The 24,462-nt window shown below is 52.9% G+C and overlaps 2 protein-coding genes across 2 annotated transcripts in view; both read left to right on the forward strand.

Annotated features, from left to right (window-relative positions):
* CFAP77 (cilia and flagella associated protein 77) overlaps positions 1-11,583 on the forward strand; it is a gene marked incomplete at both ends in the record, with an annotated part of 56,706 nt that extends 45,123 nt beyond the window's left edge. The window contains 3 exons of the mRNA XM_080355983.1: positions 1,857-1,959; positions 3,445-3,540; positions 11,515-11,583. Of these exons, the coding sequence (XP_080212109.1) occupies positions 1,857-1,959; positions 3,445-3,540; positions 11,515-11,583 (268 nt within the window). The remainder of the gene's footprint in view (positions 1-1,856; positions 1,960-3,444; positions 3,541-11,514) is intronic.
* A 5,021-nt stretch (positions 11,584-16,604) lies between these two features.
* On the forward strand, positions 16,605-22,616 carry BARHL1 (BarH like homeobox 1; the record flags this gene model as incomplete). The annotated part of the gene is made up of 3 exons (XM_080356076.1): positions 16,605-17,338; positions 20,496-20,718; positions 22,322-22,616. The coding sequence occupies exons 1-3, from the start codon at positions 16,888-16,890 to the stop codon at positions 22,614-22,616; spliced, it is 969 nt and encodes a 322-aa protein (XP_080212202.1). The 5' UTR covers positions 16,605-16,887.
* Positions 22,617-24,462: the final 1,846 nt, after the last annotated feature.

Here is a 24,462-nt window from a genome sequence, read left to right on the forward strand (position 1 = left end):
GGAGATGGTAAAAGTCACCTCCATAGAGATGTGAAAACACATTCAGCTACCACAAAAATCAATAATCAAACACCACGCACAATAGGCTCAGTGTATTCCTGCATCCCTCCCTGCTATTCCTGCGCACCAGGAAAGCTCCTGCCTTGGAGAGCAAATGGACAGGCCAAGAAAACAAGCACCATGTGCTTGTGCCAGGACTACCAAAATTTACACCATGCAATGAGACTGGAGACCCACCCAGACAATACACACTCAGCCACAGGTTTGCCACATATTTTTCATCCTTTGTAAATATTTTGCCCTGCTCTGATCAGTATGAAATGCCAAACTGGAAAGGAAGGAGGGCAGATAAAAGAGGACAAAGGGTAAATGTTAGTGTACCCTTTGGCACAGGGTGTCTCCAGACAACAGTCTGAAGCAGCACAGCTGATTTGTAAGCCAAGCCTTGAAAAGCCCTGCAGCATGTGATCTATGAAACAGGAGGTCTGCAGAAGGATGTCTCCTCTGATATGAATGCCCCCTTGGGATGTATATTGCTGGATCGCACATCTAGCATCATTAGAAAACACGACCATAGATTAGGCTGTTTTGAAGCATGCGGTGTGCAATAATTAAGTAATAAAAGTCACCACAGGGGTGAAGGAACAAGAAACAGAAGAGTTACTATTTGCATACGCACTGCTGGCACCCTCCGTGATTGTCAAAGATTCTCCAGGCTGCTAAAAGCTGGCTGCTACTGATTTTGGACCTGCTCCTGCCCAAAGCCACAAAGCACCAGCTCGCTTCATGGCACATGGGCACTCTCTGCAGAAAACCACCTTCTGGTGGAGATGGTGGCCCAGAAGCAGCCCAGCAGTCCCCAAGGTCTTGCAGTTGGCTCAGACAGGCAGGGAGAGCTCTGTCTTTTTGGTGTGGGAGCTGCAGCTGAAGGCAGTACAGGCTACAGGTGGGAGCAGAGCCATGGCTGATGGCTCCACACTGTCACCAGTTGCTGCTAAGATGGGAAAAATCCCTCCCCAGCAAGAGGTACAAGGACTAATAGAACTTAAGCTTGATGTTCTCCATCACCTTCAAGTGTCTGCTTCTGGGGGTAAAGAATAGCAGCACAACCACAGCAATAAGTGATATGCTGTCCTCAAGGTGAGAACCCTGCTGCTGCCACTGCCAGTTTTGCTCCCACGGTGGCCGATGAAGTTAAAGTATCTCACTTGCAAGGAGTAATTTCAGGCTGTAGGTCTGCCACAAGCTGGTCAGACTAACACCAGCTCACAGCAGCTGAACAGGACACTGGCCAACAAGCAGCTGCCTTTTATTTTTGTCTCTTTTTTTTAATAGAATCATGGTTATCTGCAGCTCATCTCTGCTGCTGTCCCCCCTGGCCAGAATGCTCCCTCGTACCCTGTTTCAAGGGGCAAATACTTCAGGTCTGTGCAGCTGAGGCACTAGACCCAGGCTCAGCAGTTCAGCTCCCCTCTTTGCTGCAGACACCTCACCATCTGCATTGAGTCCGGTTTAATCCTATTCAGACTGCTTAGGACAGCACTTAGTCCTCTCACTCAAACCATCATTGCATCTGCTTGCAGCTTTTTGATGTACCACAGTAGTGATATGTTGATAGTGAAAGCAGTTTTATTTTAGCAAAACACACTTTGCACCCAGCAGCTCTTCCCAGGCAGCTGCCATGGCTGTGGCAGCCTGGACGGGACTGAGCTCCAGGGTGGCAGTTCAAAGCCTTTCCCAGTGCAAGGGTTTATGCATGTTCTCACCAGTCACATCTTCCAAAGGGCAGAGCACGGGGAGGTGAATAGAGGCATTAACCCTGGAGATTATATTGCTTTCTTTTCAATGTTTTCCAGGCCTCCCACTCCCATTTTTGACATCCTCCAACACAGATACAAGGAGCTGTGGATGGAGCAGCAGAGAGCACTGACAGTAGCCCAGCGAGTGGAAACAAAAAAGGTGATAATACTCCAGCACAGCACCGCTACCAGGCAGAAACTCCCACTGTCCCACCCCACAACAGAGAGGCTTCTCCCAGTTGGGGAACCATCCTCCTTGACCACTAGAAAGCTGGTCACACAAAGCCCAGCTGCTTCTCAGCCAAGATGAGCCCAGCTCCAGCCAGAGCACATCCTGAGGGGTGATGCTGTGGGAGTGAGCACTAGCTGTGCATATTGCAATGTGTGCATCTGAGAGTGCTCTGGAGACAAAAAGGAAGGGTTGATTGGTCGGGTCATTCTTAAGTATTTTTCTATCTGGAGATATATACAGGAGCTAATCAAACTTCTGCAGGTGCTTTGGCCAAGACCTTTCAAACGCTTAAATACCTTGTCCCACAGAAATACTTTTCTGACCATCACTAAGCATCTGTCTGCACCAATATCCCTCTGGACATGGTTAAATTCCTGTTTTCAGCTAAAACAGAGGCTCTGGTTGTCTTTGCATCACCACAATACTAAAAGCCCTTTCTGTAACAAAGAATTACACTTCAAATTATCTGGTATTTATGTCATCCTCATGGCAGGAGCCCTGCAGATTGTCCTTTGAACAGCATCAGCTCCGCTCAGGTTGCCTGTGACAATGGACAAAACAACAGAGCAGCCAACAAGCATTGGCAGCTGTTAGAGTGCAACACTGTGCTGTTATACCAATATTGTAATAACATTTAAAAGGAGCCAATGACTGTTTTATTAGTTAATGGCTCAAAGAAGAGTCATGCTAATATGGTAATGACCAATTTCAATGGGCTTACTGCCATCACAAACTATGCTTTATAGTTGAAGTACAAGAATACAGTGTTCTTAATTAGCAGCTACTGTATGAATACACAAGCCTAGGATGTTGGAAAGTACATCCCTACCTTATCTATTAAGAACTGGTAGTTTTAATCACTAAGTTCCCTACATCAAGCTCCTGAAACCTCCAGCCACCAGTTACCTAGTTAGGCAGCACAAACCTACATTCTGGACCACAGAACAGACAGATTCCCCAGGGTTTCACACAGTGGCCAAAACATTCCCCAGGTACCTGCATAGGCTTATGCTGGGACTATCAAGCACCACAAGCTGCAATTAATCAGGAAAGTAACACACACAGGACAGCCAGGAACCCCCCCCCCATGGCAGGGGTGGTGGAAGTGACTTTCCCAGCTGGTGATGAGCAGTTTGGAGCACAGGGCTTCCTGCAGGCAGTGCTCATGTCCCTGGGATGCTCTATAAAACTTGTCCTGAGAGCTGGCAGCTGCTCATGTTTTCCTCACCAGCGTGTTTTCATCAGTATTAGCCACATGGATATGAAAAACTACCCAGATCGGGCACTTGTGACCATCAGCCCAAAATGACTTTGATTCTTGTTCGTCCCAGTATCACAACATCGCATGACACCAACCTGATGGATGTAGCTGTGCAGCTGTTTCAGACCATTCTTGTTTGCCTTCAGTTACAGAGAATCAAACCGCGTGAAACTCGCACAACACTTCTGCGAAAAAACCCACAACCCACCAAGGAGGAGTCCTTCTGGCACCTGCCCCGCTTGGAGAAGGTATGGAGCACTTGAACTCAAGGACACCCTCTAACCTTGTCCACATGCCCTGATAACACCCGTAGCACACAACAAAGGTAGACGTGATGCTCTTGCCTCTGAGACCCAGACCCTAAAATACTCCCATGTTGGATGTATTGAAACTTCAATCCCCTTTGGACTTCCAGATGGGATGATTTTTGCAGCCATAAGCACTGGAAGATAGGCAGCAGTTGCCCAGATAAGGGCCTAATGACTTATTAAAATATTCTAACTTGTGTGCACTTTCACAAGCTTCATCAGATGAGAACCCTTTTTTGTATCTCCCTGTTAGTATCAGGGTGGCCTCTGTTCTCTGCTGGTGTTCCCACAACCATCCCACACGAGCAGTACTATCAAACCTGCATTTTGGTAACCTGCCATTTTACCAGCTCTCACCATAACTAATTCAAGCCACACCAGATGTTTCAAGCAGCATTTTCACCCAATAACTAGAGATTTCCAGAAAGTCTGTACTCTTGATACCTCTCTAAACTACCTGATTGACAATATTCACTCTGAGACTGAGCAAAGGGTCTGGCCAGGTTACAGATGTACATGACATTTCCTTTAATTGATCCAAATAAGAGCCAAGGTGAAGATTTCTTGTTCCAGCAATGGGATTGGAACATCTCCATGAATTCCTCTGCTCATGCTACTGTGCTCTGGGGTACTTGTTTGAATTCCATTGGCTTTGTTTGTGGTGTAAATTACAGGGACACTTCAAGTGAAGAGCTAGGGGGCATTTTAGAAAGGAAGGGAACAGAGGTGGGCGAGGAGAATGGAAAGGAGACACCAGAAAGTCTGAAAGCATTGAAACCCCACAGGGAGTTTACATGGCCAAAATAATATCTGGCATTGATAGATACCACTGCAAAGAGCCCCTTAGCCCTCCACCCAGCCCTTGTTCTGATGGGTTGGGGTTTTTTTTTGCCATGCTGTTGGTTTCTAACCACAGTTTAAAACAACTAAGAAGCCTTGTGACTTCCTGAAGCTAATTTACTTGTACAAGTTGGAGAGTTTCAACCAAGAAATGTATTTTGCTCCACCTTGATATATTCCTCTTATGTCCTGTCTAAGACTGTCCGATTAGCATATGTCAGTAATCATTTATCCCCGCTGCCTGTCAGCACAGAGCTGCTGCTGCAGCTAGTGTCAGGGAAAGAACATGACCGATCGCTGTTAAACAGATTGTGTAAGTCACACGAGATACTGGGGCAAGGCTCCTCTTTAGAGCTCCTCTCACCCTAGACCTTGCCATCACTATTCATTTTTCAGCCTGTGTTTTTCTTCATGCTTTCCCTTTTTCCCCTCCCTGATTGTGTTTGGGTTCCTCCCCCAGCCACAGATCTCAAACCTATGGGTCTTTTCGTCTCTCTGCCTTTCTTCTCCTTCCTCTCCCCTTCCTTCCCAGGAGCAGCATCCAAGGGAGTAGGAACAGCTTGTTCTGCACAGCCTCTGCAGATTTTTTGTGTTCCTTTCTCACTACGTTAACCTGGAAGGCTTGCAGACCTAACAGGCATGGCCCGTATTGGAACTTGGATCAGGAAATTAATGGCTTAGTTGAGTTTCAACACATGGTTGAGTTATCTTGAATATCCATAAACGTTTACCCAGTTCAAATCAGTAACAACCCAGAGAAAGTTTACGGTTTCCAAAGACACTTGGTACCCTCCAAACTTCAACCATCTCTGTAAAATTGGGTTCTACACCATTGGTGGTGGAATGGCCTTCAAGGACATGCTGGCCTAACCCTTCAGCCAAACTCAGGGACTCCAGGAGTCACTCTCGATGCCTCTTTCACAAAGGCGACAATAGAGAGCAGTGCTCCAAAGAGGTAAGGGAGCTTGTTCTTGCAGTGTTTCTGTCCTCATGAAATCACTTTCTTAGGCTCTTCCATGCTCTGGCTACTACATAAATTGCTCATGACCTGGGAACAACTTCAGATTCTGAGAGCCCATTGCCCTGACCACAGCCCTATTTGGACTATTTTTCCATGTGACCTGTGGCTGGTGCAAGGGTGTGACATGTCCTCAAGCCACTCGTCATCCTTCTCGTCACTCAGTTGCTGCCTGTCATCTCCATATTGTGACATATTTGATAGTCACAATACAAACCAGTAAGCCAACACTGACCACTCCACAATAGATTTCCAGGGCTCTGTCAAGTCAGCCTAGGAGGATTCTGGTGGTAACACCTCACACTTCGATGTAGGACAGAATTCACCCATGTGTCAAAATAGCCTCATATACCATGTGTCACTGACACACACCGGGGTTTTTCCTTTGCTTGTTAGAGAATTCCAACTCACACAGACATTCAAGGTGGCTTTCCTAGGAGAAGAGTCTTGTTTACTTGACCAAACAGGGAGAGGAAAGAAAATGCAGCAACTTTGGACACCACTTTTGTCAACATGCACTGCCTTTCCCGAGCAGATGAAAAGAGCTGCGCTCGATGCGCGATATGAATAAGCGATAAGCAATTGACGAGCGAGTGTTCGGGTACCTTGGCAAAAGACTTAATTTGCAACCTGGCACAAAATCAAAGGCTCTGTCAACGGCTGAGCGGCTCTCCCGCGTGTGCCTCGCGTTACCTGGGAAAGCTCTGTCAGGTAAACTTCCACTGAAAGTAATTAGAGGAATCCCCACTGTATAAACTTTGCAGCAAAATTCTGGGCTCCAGAATTTGATTCTCACCAGGGATCCGATATCTGCTCACAGCCTGATCCTTCATCAGAATTAACGGCTGAGTTTTAACACGTACACACAAAAATGTTCCACATTTTTTTTTAATGCTTTACCTCTATTTTTGTCTGAAGAGCTGAACTGACAAGCACAGCTCATGTAATCTTGCAACTGTTGTCTTGTCTGAAAAGCCATAGATTCTGCCTAAATAACCTGGGCTTGATATGTGCAGCATGTGGTGGGCTGGCTTTTCAGATACCGTGTTTATCCTCCCAGATTTGAGGGCAGCAAAACTTAATGAAGTTGGAGTGTAATAGAACTTGTCTCCTGGAGCCTAAATCACGCTTAAAGAATAAAACAATGAGTTCGAGAGCTTTCTGTCACCATGGCACCAGATCAAACCTCCCTTCAGCTGGGATTTTAGCTCACCTGATGGCTGTTCAATGTCCACCATGATCTGATGGGTCCCAGCCCTGTGGTGACAGTCAGTGGCCTTCAGTGCTATAACAGGCACAATGCAAAAAGAAAACACTCTGCAGGGTTCCAGGCGGGCAGCAGAGACCCAGCTACCCTGAGCACATCCCCTGCTTATCTCCACCGGGACCACAGCAGAGATGGCACCTCACACACCACAGCCATTTTATAACCAAACACAAGCTCCAGGTCCCAGTCACTACATTTTATTGCAGATTCTGCAGGTTTTCTCATTTTGCCTAAACAGCTTAAATCACAGCAAAGCACTCCCATGGTCCAGCCTTTCCCAGTGTCCCTTTGCACATGTCCTGGGCACTCAACCACTCCATCACACCCTAATGTTGCCCTCTGCCATGCTCAGCCCCTTCCTCATGTCTCCTTCGGAGACATGGTAACCTGGCATTCCTCTGTCATTTTCATTGCTCTCCAACATCTCCTAAATCACACCATAAAACACCACCCCTCCCTGTGCAACCCTCCAGTCTGGACATTCTCCAGGGCAGGTTCCACCTGCATCCAAGCCATGTTGGCAACCAAAGTTCATTTCTGTTATGAAGATATTCACATATGGAGGAACAAGTTTGGGGTTCTTGCAGCCCCACAGCTTGCAGTAGAGTAAAACCACACATGCTGTGTTGAGTTACAGGTGAACACCTTCCATTGCTTTCAGTGTTACCTACTGTTTTGTACACAACTCCACAGAAGTGCTTTCTAAATGGACTTGAGGTTCCATTCACAGACCTATTCTGCCTTCTGCAGAGATGCTGTTTACCAGCTGACAACTTAGTTTGATGTAAAACTCTTGGCTGGCATGAAAAGGATCAGGATTCAAACCTCAGAAATGCTTAAGGTCGGTACAAAACCTGCCAGTTCTGGTCTGACCCCAGGACATCTGCCAAAGGGACACTTGCTGGGTTACAGCTCCAGTGGGTTAATTCTCACTTAGTCACACTATTGCCAGGCCAAATGACCAGTGAAGTCCAGCAAACATCTGCAGCCCTTATCTTCAGGAAGCTAAAGAAAATCCCAGATCTCCATGGGGCATTAAACGCTGTAGCAAAAAATTGCCGAGCACTTTTTGAAGCCTTTCTGGGTCTGAAGCAAATAAAGACCATTTAGCCCAGACTCCCTTGTCCTGCAATTCCACACATTCTTGGAATTAGAAAGGTGGGAAGAGAAAAATCAACCCCATTCATTAAACCAGTTAAGTGCACTACTGCCAGGAAAAGCCACAGTATTTGTAACCCTAATAATCCAACGCACACCTCCGAGCGCAGCTCATCTTGGACAGAATAACGTCTGTTTTAAAAATACCTGCCTCTCTCTAACTTGTCATGGCATTTGTTGACAACCCTATTGAAAGCCGCTCTCAATGCAGCTGTGAAGGATCTTTCAGCACCTCTTTCTCTTTCCTAGACAGTTTTTGAAAGGGAGAGGAGGAAAACACACAAAAAAAAGCACCATCAATACAAGGGGAAAAGGCATCAGCAGCCAACATCGGCTGATGAAGCGCCTCACCTGGGCCCCCAGCGCACCGCCTCCAATTAAATCAAAATGGTTTGTTTTTAATGGTCTTTTACACTGACAAGTGGGCTATCATTCCAGGCCTAGAGAGCTGTCAGGGAGCCGAGGCAAATCCTTCGTTGATAATGCCCAATGCTTCCAATTAGGAGCCGAGGCCGCTCCTGGCGCACTAACGATTCCCCAGCCTCCCCCAAGGCCCCTTCGGCTCCGGCTGTTTCGTCTTCCCTCTTCCTCCGCCGCAAATTACTGACACAAAACGGAGGCGCCCCGGTGCCTCCTCACCACGCCGGGCCCCGGCCCTGTTGGATTTAATGAGGCGATGGAAGTTTTTTGCAGATCTTTCGCTAAATTCTTTTCTTGTTTGACAGCTGCTTGAGTGTTGACCTTATAAAAGATTTAGTGTTTCTCATTATTTTCTGTCAAGCTTTACAAGTGATAGCTTCACGGAAATCATTTGCATCTCGATGCGCGCGCGCGTGTGGTTTTTGTCTGTCTGTACGGGGATGCTCGGTGCGGTGTGCGTCAGTGTGTACACTCTACCCTTCTCCCGTATTGTGTATTTTATTCCCTCCTAACCACCAAAAAAAATTCTACAAACATTGCACTATTGTTTTTTGGGGAAAAAAAAAGGAAGGAGAGGACTTAAAAGGCCCAGGATTTGTTAGACTCCTGTAAATGAGGAAGGTTTTGAAAAAGGAATAGAGATTGGTTTCCTGTAAAGAGAGCTCAAGAAAGTGTTTTGTCACCCACTAAAAGGGTTCGATCAAATGGATGATGGAAAAAACAGGCAGAGGCGAGGGGCAGCTTAGCTGTTAAAGTAGAAAATCATACAGGGCTGGGAAGCTGCCTTGGAGCAGGCACAGACATCTCCCAACAGCCAAGCATGGAGCCCTCCAGAGCAGGAGGAGAACCTGGTGCTGCTTAGTATAATACTTGCTTCAGCCTTTTCCAGGGTTCACTCTGAACACCCTCCACAAACCGTTTAATCCAGCTATATCAATTAAAACTTCCATCTCAGGGTCACTCTCCTTTACCTTCCCCCCAGAGCTGAGTGTGCCCAGCACCTGCAGCACACACACCCCAGCACTCACCTCAATGGCAACAGCACCCAATGGCAACAGCACCACAAAACCCCAGCTCTGCAGCCAGTCTGTGTCAGCTCAGCCTTCCATGTCCCACATGTGATTTATTAACCCTCCCTTAACAGACCTGCTTCTGCTTGCAACATACATGTGGTTATGTTAATGCTTGCTGAGTGATCATTTATAGTCCTCCAATTTAAAACATTACAATAACTGAGAAACGCAAATGAAAATAACCCCAAGATATATATTTAGGTTTCAAGAATAACGAGGGTTTTTTAATTGCCCCTTTAATTCTTTGAAGCCAAGGCTGACATCATTACAGTATCCCAGCTGCAATTGTCCTGCAGGTTTTAATTTGCCTATAACAAATGCAAAGAACAACAGGAAGACATTGCTTCTAATCAGCAGCTGAAAACCGTTGCAGGTCCATCATCCTGCCAAGAAAAACACCAAGTTTGTGCCTCCAAAGTATATTCCTGTCCTGCTACATCCAGTGCTCCAAATCCACGATTCAGACAAAATCCTGGCATAACGGTTCCTAACCACATCAGAGTAATGGTAGAATCATCAGCTGTCTCTAGAGGAAGTACCTTTGGGTTCATCATTTAAAATATGAATTAGAAGAATCAGAGATGAGAATTCATCACTGGCATTGACTTTTCAACACCAGTCTCTGTCATAATAAGACCTTTGACCCAAGGACACCCTTATCTTGACTCTAATTACTGGCCTGGGACTAATCCATAGTTTTCAACTGTCCCTCATTATGAGAGGGTGTCTCATTTTTTAAAATAGCACTTGTCCCCTGTCCTACACCTGGTGCTTCCCACTTACTCATGCTGAGGGCAGAACCCGGCATCCCTCACAACTTTGTCAAGGCTCTGCTAATTTTAACTACTGCCAGTTGTAGCTCAGTGTGACCCTTCTCACCTGGGAGCTTTGTTCCAAGACTGGAGTGAAAAGAATGCTGTTTCCTCCCCTGTGGCTTCAAGCCCATCCCAGACAGAAATTTCCCTCTTGTCCAGTCCCTGGTGGGCAGGGAGCATGTTGGAGAAGGCAGAGGAACATTCAAGAGAAGCAACTCAGCTGTTTTTACCTGCAGCACTGGATTTTTCTAGCAATCTCAGCTCTGAGGGGAAAGCTCCTGCATCTTTAATGGGGGGCTGGAGTTGGCCCAGCTGGGGATTGTCCCTGGCAGCTCCCAGGGGTGCCCACCTCCTGCAGCAGCCCTTGGTTGTGCCTCCCCCACCTTCCCCTCCCAGAGCAGGGTTATGTCACTGCTGCTGCTTGAGAGAAAGCAAAAACATCCAGAAACAACTGTCTGAAGTTAGGCTCTCAAATGCATATTTAAGTACCTGAATGCCTTCCTCCAGAGAGGGGGAATAGCTAAATACGCTTTGTTTGTCTTGATTAATGAGATCACTAGCAAGCTTTTCAGGGCAAAGACTGCTGTATATTTTTACATATGCAAAACCTGACATCCAGCCAGCCTGAGCAGGGTGGGGGAAGCAGCAGGCAGCTCGGCACAGCTACACAAGGCAGATGGATGGCACAAGGAATTGTGTCGGAGCAGGTAAAGCCCATGGCCCCCCGTGGTGACCCCACTCCATACATGAAGACACACATCTCAGTAACTCAGCATTTACTGCATAGGTTTGCTGCATGTAGCTGTGTGCTCACCCCAAAGGGCCCTGGGACTTTTCTCCCCAAGGCAATTTCCCCTTTGTTTATTTGTCATGGGCATTTTTTCACTCCCTCCCCACCTCAAAGGAGGATCCTGGTGGAGGCTGCTTGGGCAGGTCATGCACAAGTCCCTGACCCCAACAGGGGCTTCCCTGGGAGCTCTGAGCCCGTCCTGGCCCCTGCAGTGAAGCACACAAGTCCTTTGTTGCAGGAAACAAGAAATATTTATTTTAGGGTCCACCTTAAGGCATACCAGAATTTGAAAACATCAGACAACCAGCACACCATAGTAACACTACAGGGTCTTGTTACTAAAGCAGAATAATAATCTCCTGAAGTCCTCATTTTAAACAGGTGAAGTGTTTAACTTCAGCTAGAGCAACATTTTCCAAACAGGTAAAAACCCCTGTGCTAATCTGCAGTCTCTTTCCTGTTTGTGCTACAACCTATTTTCTTTGGCCGGCTGCTCACTGTAACCAATCATCTATGTGCTCCTTTCATTATAGGTTGGGCCTCACCTCAGTACTCTTCCAGGTCGTGATGCTCGTAAAAAAGCGTTCAGTGCCTCCCATTGAAAAGTGCCTGCGAGGTACAGTCCCTTCCCCAGAGCATCCACACAGCAAGGACCACAGCCCTGTGCTGGACACCACAACCCGTAGATCCTGCAATAGCCATAGGTAATAGAATTTCTTTCTGGTTTGAAAAAGTTATGCTAATGCAGATATAGCTGATTAAATCATAAATATGAGAGGAATTATTCTGTCTCGGCCCATTCATTGCTTCCTGTAAGATGCACAACACCTCACTCAGCCTAATCACCCAAGTCTCATCACGCTCAAGGAAACATCACACACCAGGAACAGGGCAGTATTTGCACCAGTGCAGCCTCAGAGGGAAAGAACAACAGTCTCCTTCACTGCCTGTTCTGAACAAACATGTTAAATGCAACCATATCCCAGTCGATATCAAGTCTACAATATCTCATAATCCATCAGCCCTTCTTATTTCTTTGCCAAATAAGCTTCCCACCGCTGCCTGATTCAGCAAAGCCCTTGCTTGTGTGAAGGCATCCAAACACCTGCGTTAGGTGCTCTGCCAAACAGAGGCCTCACCACAGACTGATGCCTTTGCTTGAAGATGGCCCCAGCCAGCTCCACGCTCACCCTCCAACAGCTGCTGGTACCTGGTATCCCCCCCAGTTGAGCATCTCCAAGCAGTTGCTGAACAAACTCAAATTCCACCAACACCAACTCAACGTCACAGAAGCCAAACACCAGCCTGGTCTTCAACAGGTGACAGCAGAGTCTCAGAGAGGTACCAATACATTTAACACCCATTTAACACTAAGAAGCCACATTGGGCTCAGGGCTTGTCCCCTACCAGATTTCCAGCCAAACTTTTAAACCCCAACCCCAAAAGCAGAGTCCTTCATAACATTAAACTGCATTGCTCAAGACATGAGAACAAAGTAAACTGCAAGGGCACATTTTCTTACCTCTCACAGAACAAAAAAACCTCCAGCTGCTCTGGCATGTCCCACATCTCATCCTTAGGGGCAGTTTGTACCTCAATCTGCCCTTTATATAGGGAAGCAGCTGTAGCAAATTCCACCCTGCCCACACCTGAGCAGAGTGGAGAAAGAAATCACCTGCTCAGCACCAGGGAAATCCTAGTATTGGGTTCCCTCTTTTTAGTACAGGCTTCTAAATAAAACCCATCTCAAATAACTGGGAGGGTAACAGTAGGGTTTGCCATGCTGGCAGAGGTGGATTATAACTGGAGACCTTTCCCACCTCCCCAGGGAGGGAGAAAGCTGGCCCTTAAATGACTTGTCTTGCTAAGAAAGATGGTGTTTACAAGTGTGGGAGAAACCCAGGCATGAGGTTTGCTTGGAGCCACATCCAGCTCTTAGTCCAGCCACAGCATCTGTGCTCACCTGCAGCAACTGCTCAAATCCTTGGGGCATGCAGAGGGATGGCAGCATCTCCAGCGAGTCCCGTGGCTGGCAAAGGGCTGGCAAACAAACACGGTATGAAACAAGCCCATGCAGACCTGCTGGTTCAGGACAGGTCCAAGAAGCCACCAAAGATACCAGAAACCCAAAAAGCAACAGCTGAGTCAAAAACAAATTGTGTTCAGGAGGAGACATTGCTCTGTGGCACTTGTAACTGAAATCCTGGCCAGAGTCGTGCCCCAAATTGCCTAAGTCTTACAGCTCAGACAGGCTGTTCAGAGGGAGCGTGGGCACCCACCCCCCGCTGCATCGGCACCCACCGGGTGGGGAAGACGGGTCCCCCTACCTGGCCCTGCCGAGGGGTGAGCGCTGGAGCCGGCGGGGCGGCCTCGTCCCCCCAAAAAAGGAGCCACCTCGGACTCACCGCGGTCCCGCTCCCCATCGCCCCCAGCCCGCGGCTCACCGTGGGGCACGACCAAAACGCAACCCGGGGGTTCTCCCGCGCCCCCCACCCCGGCGGAGCCCGGTGCGGGTCCCGACCCCCCGCGCATCCCCAGCCGCCCCAGGCGCCGGACGCTCCTTGTCCTGCAGTGACACCCACTGGTAACGGGAATTTTAACGCTGCTGCAGCTTCCCCACAGCCGCGCTCTGCTCCCCCCGTCACTGCGACTCTCCGGCTGACTGTCCCCCGCACTTTCTGCCGTCTCCCCAACCCCGAGCCTCCGTGCACTTCTCTGTACCCAGAAGATACTCATTTCGTTACCAGAGCATCCCACTGAAGCCTGACCCTGTCCTTCAGCAGCACCCAGCGAGGTGGGGTGCACGGCAAGTCCCAAAGCTGTCAGAGTCCTAGAGCCAGCCCTGGGGTGCGGCTGGGGCTTGTGAGGAGGTGACTGGAAACACAGCTGGCATCGGGGATCTTTCCTTGGGTGGTGCGTGCCCATGTATTTGTGAACAGAAACAGCCTATGAAATAGGTTTTAAAGGCAGGCACGCACCCGGAAGGCAGTGTGGGCTGCCCAGAGATCCATAGGATTTCCTACCTGTACTAGGAGCCACAGACAAATCATTGGAACCCCACTTGTCCAGTGATGCAGGGGGACACCACTCATGGACAGAATGGGGCACGTTTCCACTTTGGGGAGTCTACTTCTGAAACAACTTAATAATAATAACATTAATAATTCATATTAATTGTCAGCCACACTGACATAAGAACATGAGTAGCAAGTGACTCTGTAGCTGCTGGGAACTACAAATATGGCCCAGGAGTGATAATCTCTGTCCTCAGGGCCTTGGCTGGGGATGGCACAACACAGTATCTGCTCAGGGATGAGCATTAGACCCCTCCATGCCCTCACTCCCTCCCCGGCCCGGTCTTGCACAGCATCACATAGTGGTTCTGATCTGGAAAGTTCCTTGTGGTTGTTTGAAGGCAGGTGCTTTATTCAACATAAGCGAATACAGCAGCAGACCCACCAGCCCAAACCTGTCCATGCATCACTGATCCAAATGCTGATTCCAAATCCAGTCCCGGCCCCATTCTGGTCCCAAACACAACCTCAGTGCTGGTCCTGATCCCAGTGCTGAGCTCCATCCCAAACAGGGTACACTGGCGGATTGAACAGGGTTGAACAGGGAGGCTGCCAGGGCTCAGGGGCCAACAGTCACACTGCAAGGAGCTGGGAAAACCCATCGGGATCTCTGCCCCATTTCTCACTGGGACAAGCTCCTGCACATCTGTTGCTCTGGTCCAGACGCTTGGCCTGGCTTCACCTGGGGACGTGAATGCTGCAAAACCAGCCCCCGGCAGACCGGGACCCTTCAGCCTGGCCCCCAGTTCCTGGCACTGGGGCAGCATCTCCATGCTGGGAGGGAACCAGAGCAGAGCAGCAGCGGGAATCCTCCACCCAGGGACAGGCAGGACAAGCACCCCCAGCACCGGGCGTACAGACCCCCAGGGTGGGGGCAGACTGGGGCTGATCCTGATTTTGTCCCCGGACTTGTCCTCTTATAAGGCTCTTTTGTTCCGCTGCCCCGATCCCAGCCGGCCCCGAGCCTGCAGGGCCGAGGGCAGGAGGTGCCGGGGGCCCTGCCTGCGCCGCTGCCCGACAGCTGGCAGCCGGGCTGCCCGGGGGGGCGGGCGGGGGCTTTCCCCTCGTTGATCGCCTCCAAGCTGCCGGCCAAGGGCGGCTTTGGAAGAGGGACAAGATGCAGCTGCCTGGCCGGGAAGAGGGGAAATCGAGTATTTGAGAAATAACCAGCGACATCGTTTTAAAGTGGCGCAGCTTCACGTACCCGGGTGTGGACATCTTCCTCATCTCCGCGGCGAAGGATTTACTCCCAGGAAAAGCCCCTAAATAAACCCCCGAGGAGGCATGAGCCAGTCCGACTGGAGGAAGGTGGGAGTCCTGCGTTATCCGGCCCCTCTCCAACCAGAGAGTTCAAAACCCCGCGACGGGGCGGGAGGGAGGAAACTTGGTGTCTCCAGGAGAAACGGGCAGGGCGGACAGTCTGAAGCCATCGGGGTTTTATTTAAAACGAGATTGACGGCGAGAAGAATCCGCCCTGAGCCCAGTCCCTTCCCAGTTGCACCAGTAGGTACTGCCGCTGGGAGAGCGGGCAGAGCCGGGCGGGGGGCTATGCCCGGTCCCCGCCGCCGCGGCAGCGCTGGGGAGGCGGTTGCCCGGTGGCCCCGCGTCCGCTTGCGGTAGAGGACCTCTATGCTCATTCACAACCGATTTCGAGAGGATTCAACGAAATTCACAGCGCCGAATCTCACCTCGGGCTCAGAGTAGCCGCCTCTGCGCTGGGCTTTGGGGCAGGTTTCGATGCTTTTCCTTTTCTTTCTTATTTTTTATTATTCTTATCATTATTATTATTTTCAACGCCCGGCAAAACTTTCCCTGCTCTGGAGGGACCGGTAGATCGGCTAATTGCTTGCGTAGGCGAGCAGAAAGCAGCAACCCCTCGACATCCACCCACCCTACACCCTCCTCCCGCTAATCACCCCATTACGAGCCCCATCAGCGGGATAATGACAGCAAAAGAGGGCGGAAACCGCCCGGAAAGCGTGAGGATCCGGGCGGCAATTAATTCCCGTTAATCAAGCTGCAAGGTGTCGCCGCCGGGGAGTGACATCCCCCAAAACGCCTCGCGGCCAATGGGCGCGTTCACACGGTGGGGGGGAGGGTGCAGGCGTCCCCGAGCCGGAGTGGCACAAGTTCATTTTTTCCCCCCATTTCCCCCCCGGTTCCCCCTCCCCCGCGGAGGACGCGGCGCTCCCGCCGCTGTCCGAGGTGCTGAAGGCGCCACTGACTCCGGAGTGACTCCGGTTCCTCCCCCCGTCGCTGTCCGAGGTGCTGTCGGGGAAGGGGGGGGCACGGCGGCGGCCCTACGGCTGGCCACCCCCTCCGCCCTCCCCTCGCCCTTCCCCATTGATTTCTGGATCATTAAGTGGTTAAGGCGCTGCGAAGCTTCACTATCGATCGCTGCCTCCCCACCTCCGGCTGGGAGCCCCCGGGCTGCCCCCTAGCCCCGCGTCGCCGCGGCTCCGGGCAAGGGTGGGGTGGCCGGGTAAGGAGTCGGGGCCCCTGGTGGAGTTGGGGTCCGTTCCCCCCTGCAACCCACCCCCTTCGCGGCCAAAGTTTGACTCTGCCTCCCTCTCCCCCCCTCTTCTGTCTGTCTGTCTGTGAGTGCAGCTGGGCGCGATGCTGAAGACGGAGCAGCCCTGGATCTAATGCGCAGCGCCTCGAAGAGCCTTGCAGCAATTTTTGCCCGGATCCCAGACTGAACTTTGCTCTTTTTTTTTTTTTTAATATTACCTTTTATTTTTTTTCCTGTTATTGTTAATTATCATTATCAACCCGCTTCCGCCGCGCCCTCCCCGCCAATGCCCGTGTGAGCGCCGGCACCTTGCGGGGGCCATGGAGGGCTCCACCGGGTTTGGGATCGACTCCATCCTCTCCCACCGAGCCGGCAGCCCGGCCGTGCCCAAGGGGGACCCGCTGGTGGGCGACGGCCGGTCCCCGCTGGAGCTGAGCCCCCGCTCGGAGGGCAGCAGCGGGTGCCCCTCGCCCCGCTCGCCGGGCCGCGAGTGCCTGGAAGCCGCGGTGCCGCGGCCGGGCCTGGATGCGCATCTCCAGCCGGGACAGGTCTCGGCTCCCTCCCAGTCCCGGACCGTCACCTCCTCCTTCCTCATCAGAGACATCCTGGCTGACTGCAAACCCCTGGCCGCCTGCGCTCCTTACTCCAGCACCAATGGACCTCACGGCGGGCAGGAGCCGGCGGGCAGGATCCCCACCAAACCTGGAGAGGACTTTAGGGAGAAAATGGAAAAAAACACCAGCAGCTCCTCCTCGGACTCGGAATACAAAGGTAAGAGCCGCTCACCCCGTTGGGCTTTGCAGGGCGGCCTGGACCCAAAGCCTCTGGCGGCCCCGAATCCTCCCGGAGCGCCCGGAGCTCGCTGCGGAGACGGCTCCGGCGTGTCCCGGTGATGGGGGGGGGGGGGGGGGGGTCGCAGCACTGATCGCCCCGAAATGACCGCGGAGTCAGCATCAACTTGAGAAAACTTAGGGGTTCGGGGCTCGGTGGGGCTCGGACCGGTGGAAGGGTTGGGGGCGATTGGTGCTTCGCCAAACGCGCCCAGAGGATTCGCTGGGCTGTTTTCCTCAGTGAAGATCCGGCCATTTCGTTCCTGCCTGCGGGGAAAGGGGAGAGGAGAACGGGGGAGGGATTTCTGCCTGTAGGGGGGAAAGGCAAGCAATAATAAAATAATCACGAATTTGCCGGGTAATTCCCCTGCTTCGGTGAGAAACGAACAAGAAAGTCGGCGGGGTTCGATTGGATTTTTATTATTTCAATTACTATTTTGGAGACGGTTTGAAAATGATCACGGCAGACAGGGAGTCCCGGGTCGCATCCACGGCGCCGGCGGGAGTGGGGCTGGATGCGGGTGCTGCTCGCCCCGGGCCAGGGGCTCCGGCCTCCCCGGTCCCTTTTAGCCCCTTTCCGGCCCCCCCTGCGAGAGCTGGGGCAGGGGGAGGAAAGGGAACAGCACAGGAAGGGTTGGGTCGGTCCCCACCATCGGAGAAATTTGTCCAGGGTTCCATCCCCCTGCAAAAACTTTCACCCGGGAAAACTGTTCGCCGGGTGTTTGCGATGGCAAGGCGAGGGTACCCAGTTGAGGAGAGGAAGGGGATGCGATGGCTCCTGATGGGGCTGCTGGATTTTGAGGGAAACTGGCAGGAAAAGAGGGGAACGGCCGAGCCCCGTTCCGGCTGTAAATGCGCCTTCGGTCCATTCGGAGCCGCCGTCCTGAAACCCGGTTCATGGAAGAAAAAATATTCACCCAAACGAACGAGAGGCTCTGGGCATCGCGGGGGAATTTCGCTCTGAACGAAGGACGGAGCTCCGGGTCGGTGCCGGGGCTGGAAGTGACCCGGGAGAAAGGCCGGGATCAGCCCCGCCGTTTTGCAGGGCCGGGATCGAAAACAGCTGCGATTCCCAGCTTGGCGTTTTGTTTTCGCCTCCTACATCCTCCCGCCCCCCGAATTCCTTCAGCTTTTCTCCCCTTCGCCCAAATCGCGAAACAAGCGAGGGAGGAGAAGAAACGCGGGTTGTCCGCATCCCCCTAAGCTGCCAAGCCCCGGCTGGGGGAGCCGGTTTGGGGTGGGGGCCGTTACCCCACCGCACTTGGCTCCTCTCCTGTCCCTGCGATGCGGCAACCAAGGCAAAAATGCCGCTTAAATTTGGGGGAAAACATCCCTTAAATCGGGGGAAACCACCACTTAAATCGTGAGGAAAACACCACTTAAATGGGGGGCCGAACAGCTTAAATGAGGGGGAAAACACCACTTCAATGGGGTTGAAAAAACAGTTTAAATGGGTAGGGAACGACAGTTTAAGCGAGGGGAAAAACACCACTTCAATGAGGTAGCGGGTGAAAGTCCCTGCTGCGAACACGATCCCTTTTTTTGCTGCTTTGGAAATAGCCTTTCCTTGGGCAAAACGCGCCTGGTTTATCCCGCAAAGGGGCTGCGGTGCCGGGCCTAACCCGCAGCGGCAGGATCTGGCCCATGCTGAAAAAAAAGTAATTCCTATATATTTATATATATATCTATATATATATATAAATATATATTTAATTTTTTACAAAGCTAGTAATAGCATGGCGAGAGAGCCGGAGCCGGCCGGGGAAGCCGCCGCCAACAAACAGGAACTTTTTAGGAGCCGAGGACCAGTCCGGGGGGTCGGGGGGCATTTGCCTTTCCCGGGGTGCGGAAGGACAGACCCCGCTTTCCACCGCGGAAAAACTCGGCACAAACTTTCGGGCCTTTCCCGAGAGGGAGCAGGACCGGGACCCCCCGACCTTCCCGGTCCGGATTCGGCCCCTTCCCGGGCGGTGCCGGAGCTGCCGCTTTCCCCGGAACCGGAGCCCGGTCTCCGTGCTCGGGGCTCGTCCCCGGCTCGGGCTCTGTCTGCTCGGCCAGAGCCGGGATTTCTGGTTGAAGGGTTTCGCTCCCCGGTGGCTCAATTAACCGGATTATTGTCTTGCTACAGAGAGAAATCAGCTCTCGTTCGGCTACAGCCCTGTCCCTGCTAACACCCACCACCAGCAAATTCAACATAAAGCCCCATCAAAAAAATAAATCAAAAACCAAAAGAAAACACAAGCGTCGCCGATTAGTATAAACTGAGTCTTTTTGCTACATAATCTCCTTCAGGATGGTAGGAAGGCGACCACAAACACAGATTTTTTTTCCCCCCACTATTTTTTTTCCTGCTTGTATATTTTCCCGTTACCTAATAATATTTAGCGGAGTAAATTGCCGCGTCACTCCGCCGGTGCGTATGGACCGGCAGCGCTAACGAACCGCCTGACTGGCGTTTTGTAAAGATAAATAACAGCATGGAGACGGGCTTGTGGAGCCCCTTCCCCAGTATTTCGTTGTGTGCCCTGGAGAGGGAAGGGTTGTTCCGTGCCCTGGCAGCATCCCCGGGAGGATGGAGGCCTCTCCCCGAAGGGGAAGACGTAGCAACCCCCCGGCAATTTTCCTCTCCAAAAATGTGGGCTCGCAGTTTTCATTTTGGGTTGTTTTTCGTTTGGGTTTAAAAATAAAAAAGAGAGAGGAAGGGGAAAGGGGAAAAAAATCCAAACATCGAGAAAACTGTTTGGTTTGGGGGAATAATCCCAAAGCAGGATCCTGCCCCGTGAGAAATGGGAGATGCGGGGGGTTCTGGGCAGGAGCGCAGGGGGGCCGGGGCTCCCCACAGCACAGCCCGGAGCTCCGGCCCCACTCCCGGGCCCTTGGGAAGGGGAAAGGCCGGACCCGGCTCGGGGACCCCCGTGAGTCCTCTGTGTGCAGCCACGGTTAAAATTCACGGCTTTACAGGGCAAATGTGCCCTGAGCCCGACTCAGTTCCTGAGCCCATCTCCTCCGGCTTATGGCTGCCAGGGGCTTACCCCCCATTTTTGAGGGTATTTCCCTTCCTGCCCTGACCTGGCCTCTCTTCCTCCTTCTCGGCCCAGTGAAAGAAGAAGGGGACAGGGAGATCTCCAGCTCCCGGGACAGCCCCCCGGTGAGGCTGAAAAAGCCGCGCAAAGCCCGCACCGCCTTCACCGACCATCAGCTGGCCCAGCTGGAGCGCAGCTTCGAGAGGCAAAAATACCTGAGCGTGCAGGACAGGATGGAGCTGGCGGCCTCGCTCAACCTCACCGACACGCAGGTGAAAACGTGGTACCAGAACAGAAGGTAAAAATGAACCCTTCTCTCCTGCTCACAGCGCCGGGGTCTCATCCTGCCTCTCTCCCGGGCCCCACACCCCCAAACCGGGCAGGGGTTTTGCATCTCACAGCCACCCCGTCCCTTTAGGCATCAGGGAAGTTGTGATGTCCCACACACACCCTGGGTCGTCTCCTTGTGTCCCGAGTGCCTTTTATCCCAATGTAAAGGTGAGAAAAGTGATGCCGGGGCAGGGCAGATTTGGGGCGGGGGGGGCAATCTGTGCCCCCAGCCCCATCAATGCGAGGAGGTAGGACGGGGTTTGTAGCTAAATACAACAGCATAACACATAGACACATTAATAATAGATACCAATTACTGCTTTGGGCATCAATAATTAACACCCCTTACAGTAATTACACAATTATTATTATGATGAATAATTTACTGGTGGAAATAGGTTTAGCGCTTCAGCGACAAATCTGTAAAAGGGCTGGAAATGTGTGGTGGCTTCAGTGGCTTCAGTTCCTATCGGTTCTTCCCCAGCCCCGACTATTGCCACCGCCACCAAACGAGGGACACTCGGCTGCAGCCCCCACCCCGTCACCTCGCTGCCCGCCAGGTTTTAACCCTCCTCCCCCTTCCACCCCCGCTTGAATTTCCATCGCCATCTGCAAAGACCCGCGACTTATCAACTCGTCGGGAGTTTTGGGGAGTTTAGAGGAGGTGGGGGCTGTGCGCTGACATCCCCCCGGCCCCCAGATCCCTCCTGCAAGGGAACACCGGAGCCGGGGCTCCCAGCCCCTTGCCCAACCACCCTCCTCAGCCCGCCGGCGGCCCCGACGGGGCCGGGTCCGGGGCTTCTCCATGAGATCCGGCACACACACATATATACACACATATATACACACATACCTATACCTGTATGCATGCATATATATATATATATATATATATATGCATACATATATACATACATACATATATATATACACACATATATGTATCTATATGGATATGTATGTATGCTGCAAACGAATCCCCCGGGACCCGACCCCACTCTTGTGCCCCCGCGGGACTCCCGTAGCCGCCCCAGAGGCCCGGCCCGGGTTGCAGTCCCAGAGCCGCGGGTGGCGGTCCTAGAGCCCCGGGTGGCGGAGCGGGACCGTGGCGACCTCGGGCCGGAGCATCTCGGCGGCAGCAGCATCGCTGCTCAGCGACGGGGCTGCCGGGTAAAGGATCGCCCATGTCACACACGAGATGTCATACGCAGTTCATCATTTGCAGCCTGGAACTTACACCCCAGGAAGGGAATTAAATGTTGGTCGCGATTTATATCGCCGGGCTTTTCACCCCGCCATAGGATACCAGCCGGGCTGTGGCTCCGGTGCTGCCGCGGCAGAGACACCGGGAAGATGGGACCCTTCGCCCCGTTAATAGGATCTACATCTCCCGGCACCCATCCCATCCCATCCCATCCTATTCCATCCCATCCCACCCCAGCCATACAACAGAGCCAGCGGCGGGGAGGAGGAATGTTCGGAAGGAAAAGGGATACACGAAGGGTAAAAAGAGCCCGGGAGCGGCTTTTGGAGCATCCTCCTTGACCCCTCTCTCGACTTGTCCCCTCCAGGACCAAGTGGAAAAGGCAGACGGCAGTGGGCCTGGAGCTGCTGGCCGAGGCCGGCAACTACTCAGCCCTCCAGAGGATGTTCCCCTCGCCCTACTTCTACCCTCAGAGTTTGGTCTCCAACCTGGACCCCGGCGCCGCTCTCTACTTGTACCGCGGACCCAGCGCGCCGCCCCCCGCCCTCCAGAGACCCTTGGTGCCCCGCATCCTCATCCACGGACTGCAGGGCGGCAGCGAGCCCCCGCCGCCCCTGCCCCCGCTGCCCGGCGTCCTGCCCCGGGCCGCGCAGCCTCGGTGAGCCCCGGTGAGCCCGGGCAGCCCCACCGGCACCCCCCGTCCCGGGCTGGGAGGTCGGAGGGGACCACCCCAACTCCGGAGCCGCGAGCAAGCTACAGACTCCCGTTCATCCCCAAATATATATACATATATGAGAACTTCCCCCCTCGTTTTTTAATATATATAGATATATAAAGAATACAAGAAGCGAGGGTTTGGCAGGACGGAGAACCGGCAGAGCTGCCCACCCCCCGGCCGCGGGGTACTCGCCGCCTTACCCCCTTGTGCCCCCGAAGGGCAACGGAGCCGCTGCGGTTCTCCCCGGCCTGGGACGGCGCCGGGAGCAGGGGCAGGGCCGGCTGCACCGGGGGCGGGTTTGCCTCTCCGCCCCTTCCCCAGGAACTGCCGCGGGGACCGAGCTACGAACGGATCCGGGGAGCCCCTTCTCCGGCACCCCGACCGCAAGGCACCGGCCCCGCCGCCGAGAAGAGTTATGGGGGGGCCCGGCCCGCCGGCCCCCGCCCGCCACTTTGGGAGACTTTGGGACGTCCGTAACTAAAACCAAACCAAACCAAACCACAAAAAGCGGCGAAATGTAAATACGGTGCGCAAAATGTATATGAATTATTTATTTGTGAACCCTGAGGGCGTATTTGTGTAAGTGATTCTTGTCAGTCTGTATCCCGGGGCCGGCCCGGCCAAGGAGAGCGGAGGGGGGTTCGGGGCACCGCTCCCGCTCCCCCCTTTTTTAAATGTGGAAATAAAACTTCTTTACAAACAAACGGGTTTCGCCTCCGCCGGCCCTTTCTTCCCCTCCTGCTTGTTTGCTCTGGCGGATCCGCCGCCGCCGGGGGAGAGCGACAAGCAGAGAGGAGTTTTCCCACCTCCCATCGCAGGGAGCCCCCCCGCTCTCCCGGGCTTTGCTCGCCCACCAGGCCCGGCCCCAGTGCCGGCATGTGGGACTGGTCCCTCCGCCGTGGGGCTGGGGGCGGTGGGGAAAGGGGGACACCGGGACGGTGCTGCCCGGCGCGGCGATAACTGCGGCGCTGGTGAATTATTAACGCTAATCTTAAGTGTATAATTGCCTAAGTGCTTTAAATGATCGCTTTGGAAAATGGATTGTTTCCACCCTTTAAAAGTGTCGCTCATCTGGCTGCGGCCAGCGAGCCCGGCAGCTGGTCCCCGGGACAGCCGGGCAGCGGCTCCGCCGGCTCGGGGAGCCGACAGATGGGCTGCGGGCTCAGCCCGCCCGGTCCTCCCCGCTCCCCCCGGTCCGGCTGTCTGCCGAGCCCCCCCCGCACCGCACCCACCGGCCCCAAAGATCCCCGGCTCCGGTCCCAGCCCGCTGCCCCCGTCCCGCCCGGCCCCGGGTGCTTTGCCCCGGCACCCCCGAGCCCCGCCGGGAGGGTTATTGTCGGCTCGGCCAAATGCACAGCCACGCCTGGAGGAGAGAGCCCCCGGCCTTTGTGGACGGGGCTGTTCCTTTGCATGTGAATGGGGGAGTTTGGTAAATCCCCGGGCCTCGGCTGGGGCGAAGAGGAGGAGGAGGAGGAAGGGGGGTCGCTCTCAGCTCGGGGTTAATGAAGTGGGAAAGGAGTCTTTCAGAGGGGCCTGCAAACAACCCCCCTCCCTGGGCAACAAACCCCCGTCCCAAATCCTACATGGATTGACTTAAACCCAGGGGATAAGTGCTTTAAATTAATCTCATTGAATAAGAATGAGGCCAAACAAAACTCTTTAAAATCATATTAAAAATCTATCAAAGGACAACTTGCAGTGGGTGTGCTTTTCATTTTCTGAGCGCAAAGGCAAGGAGCATACAGCAACCTTCCTCCCATTTACACAGCAGGAATGTGAATCAAAGACAT

This window comes from Nesoenas mayeri (genome assembly GCF_963082525.1).
Source record: "Nesoenas mayeri genome assembly, chromosome: 18".
Classification (NCBI taxonomy): domain Eukaryota; kingdom Metazoa; phylum Chordata; class Aves; order Columbiformes; family Columbidae; genus Nesoenas; species Nesoenas mayeri.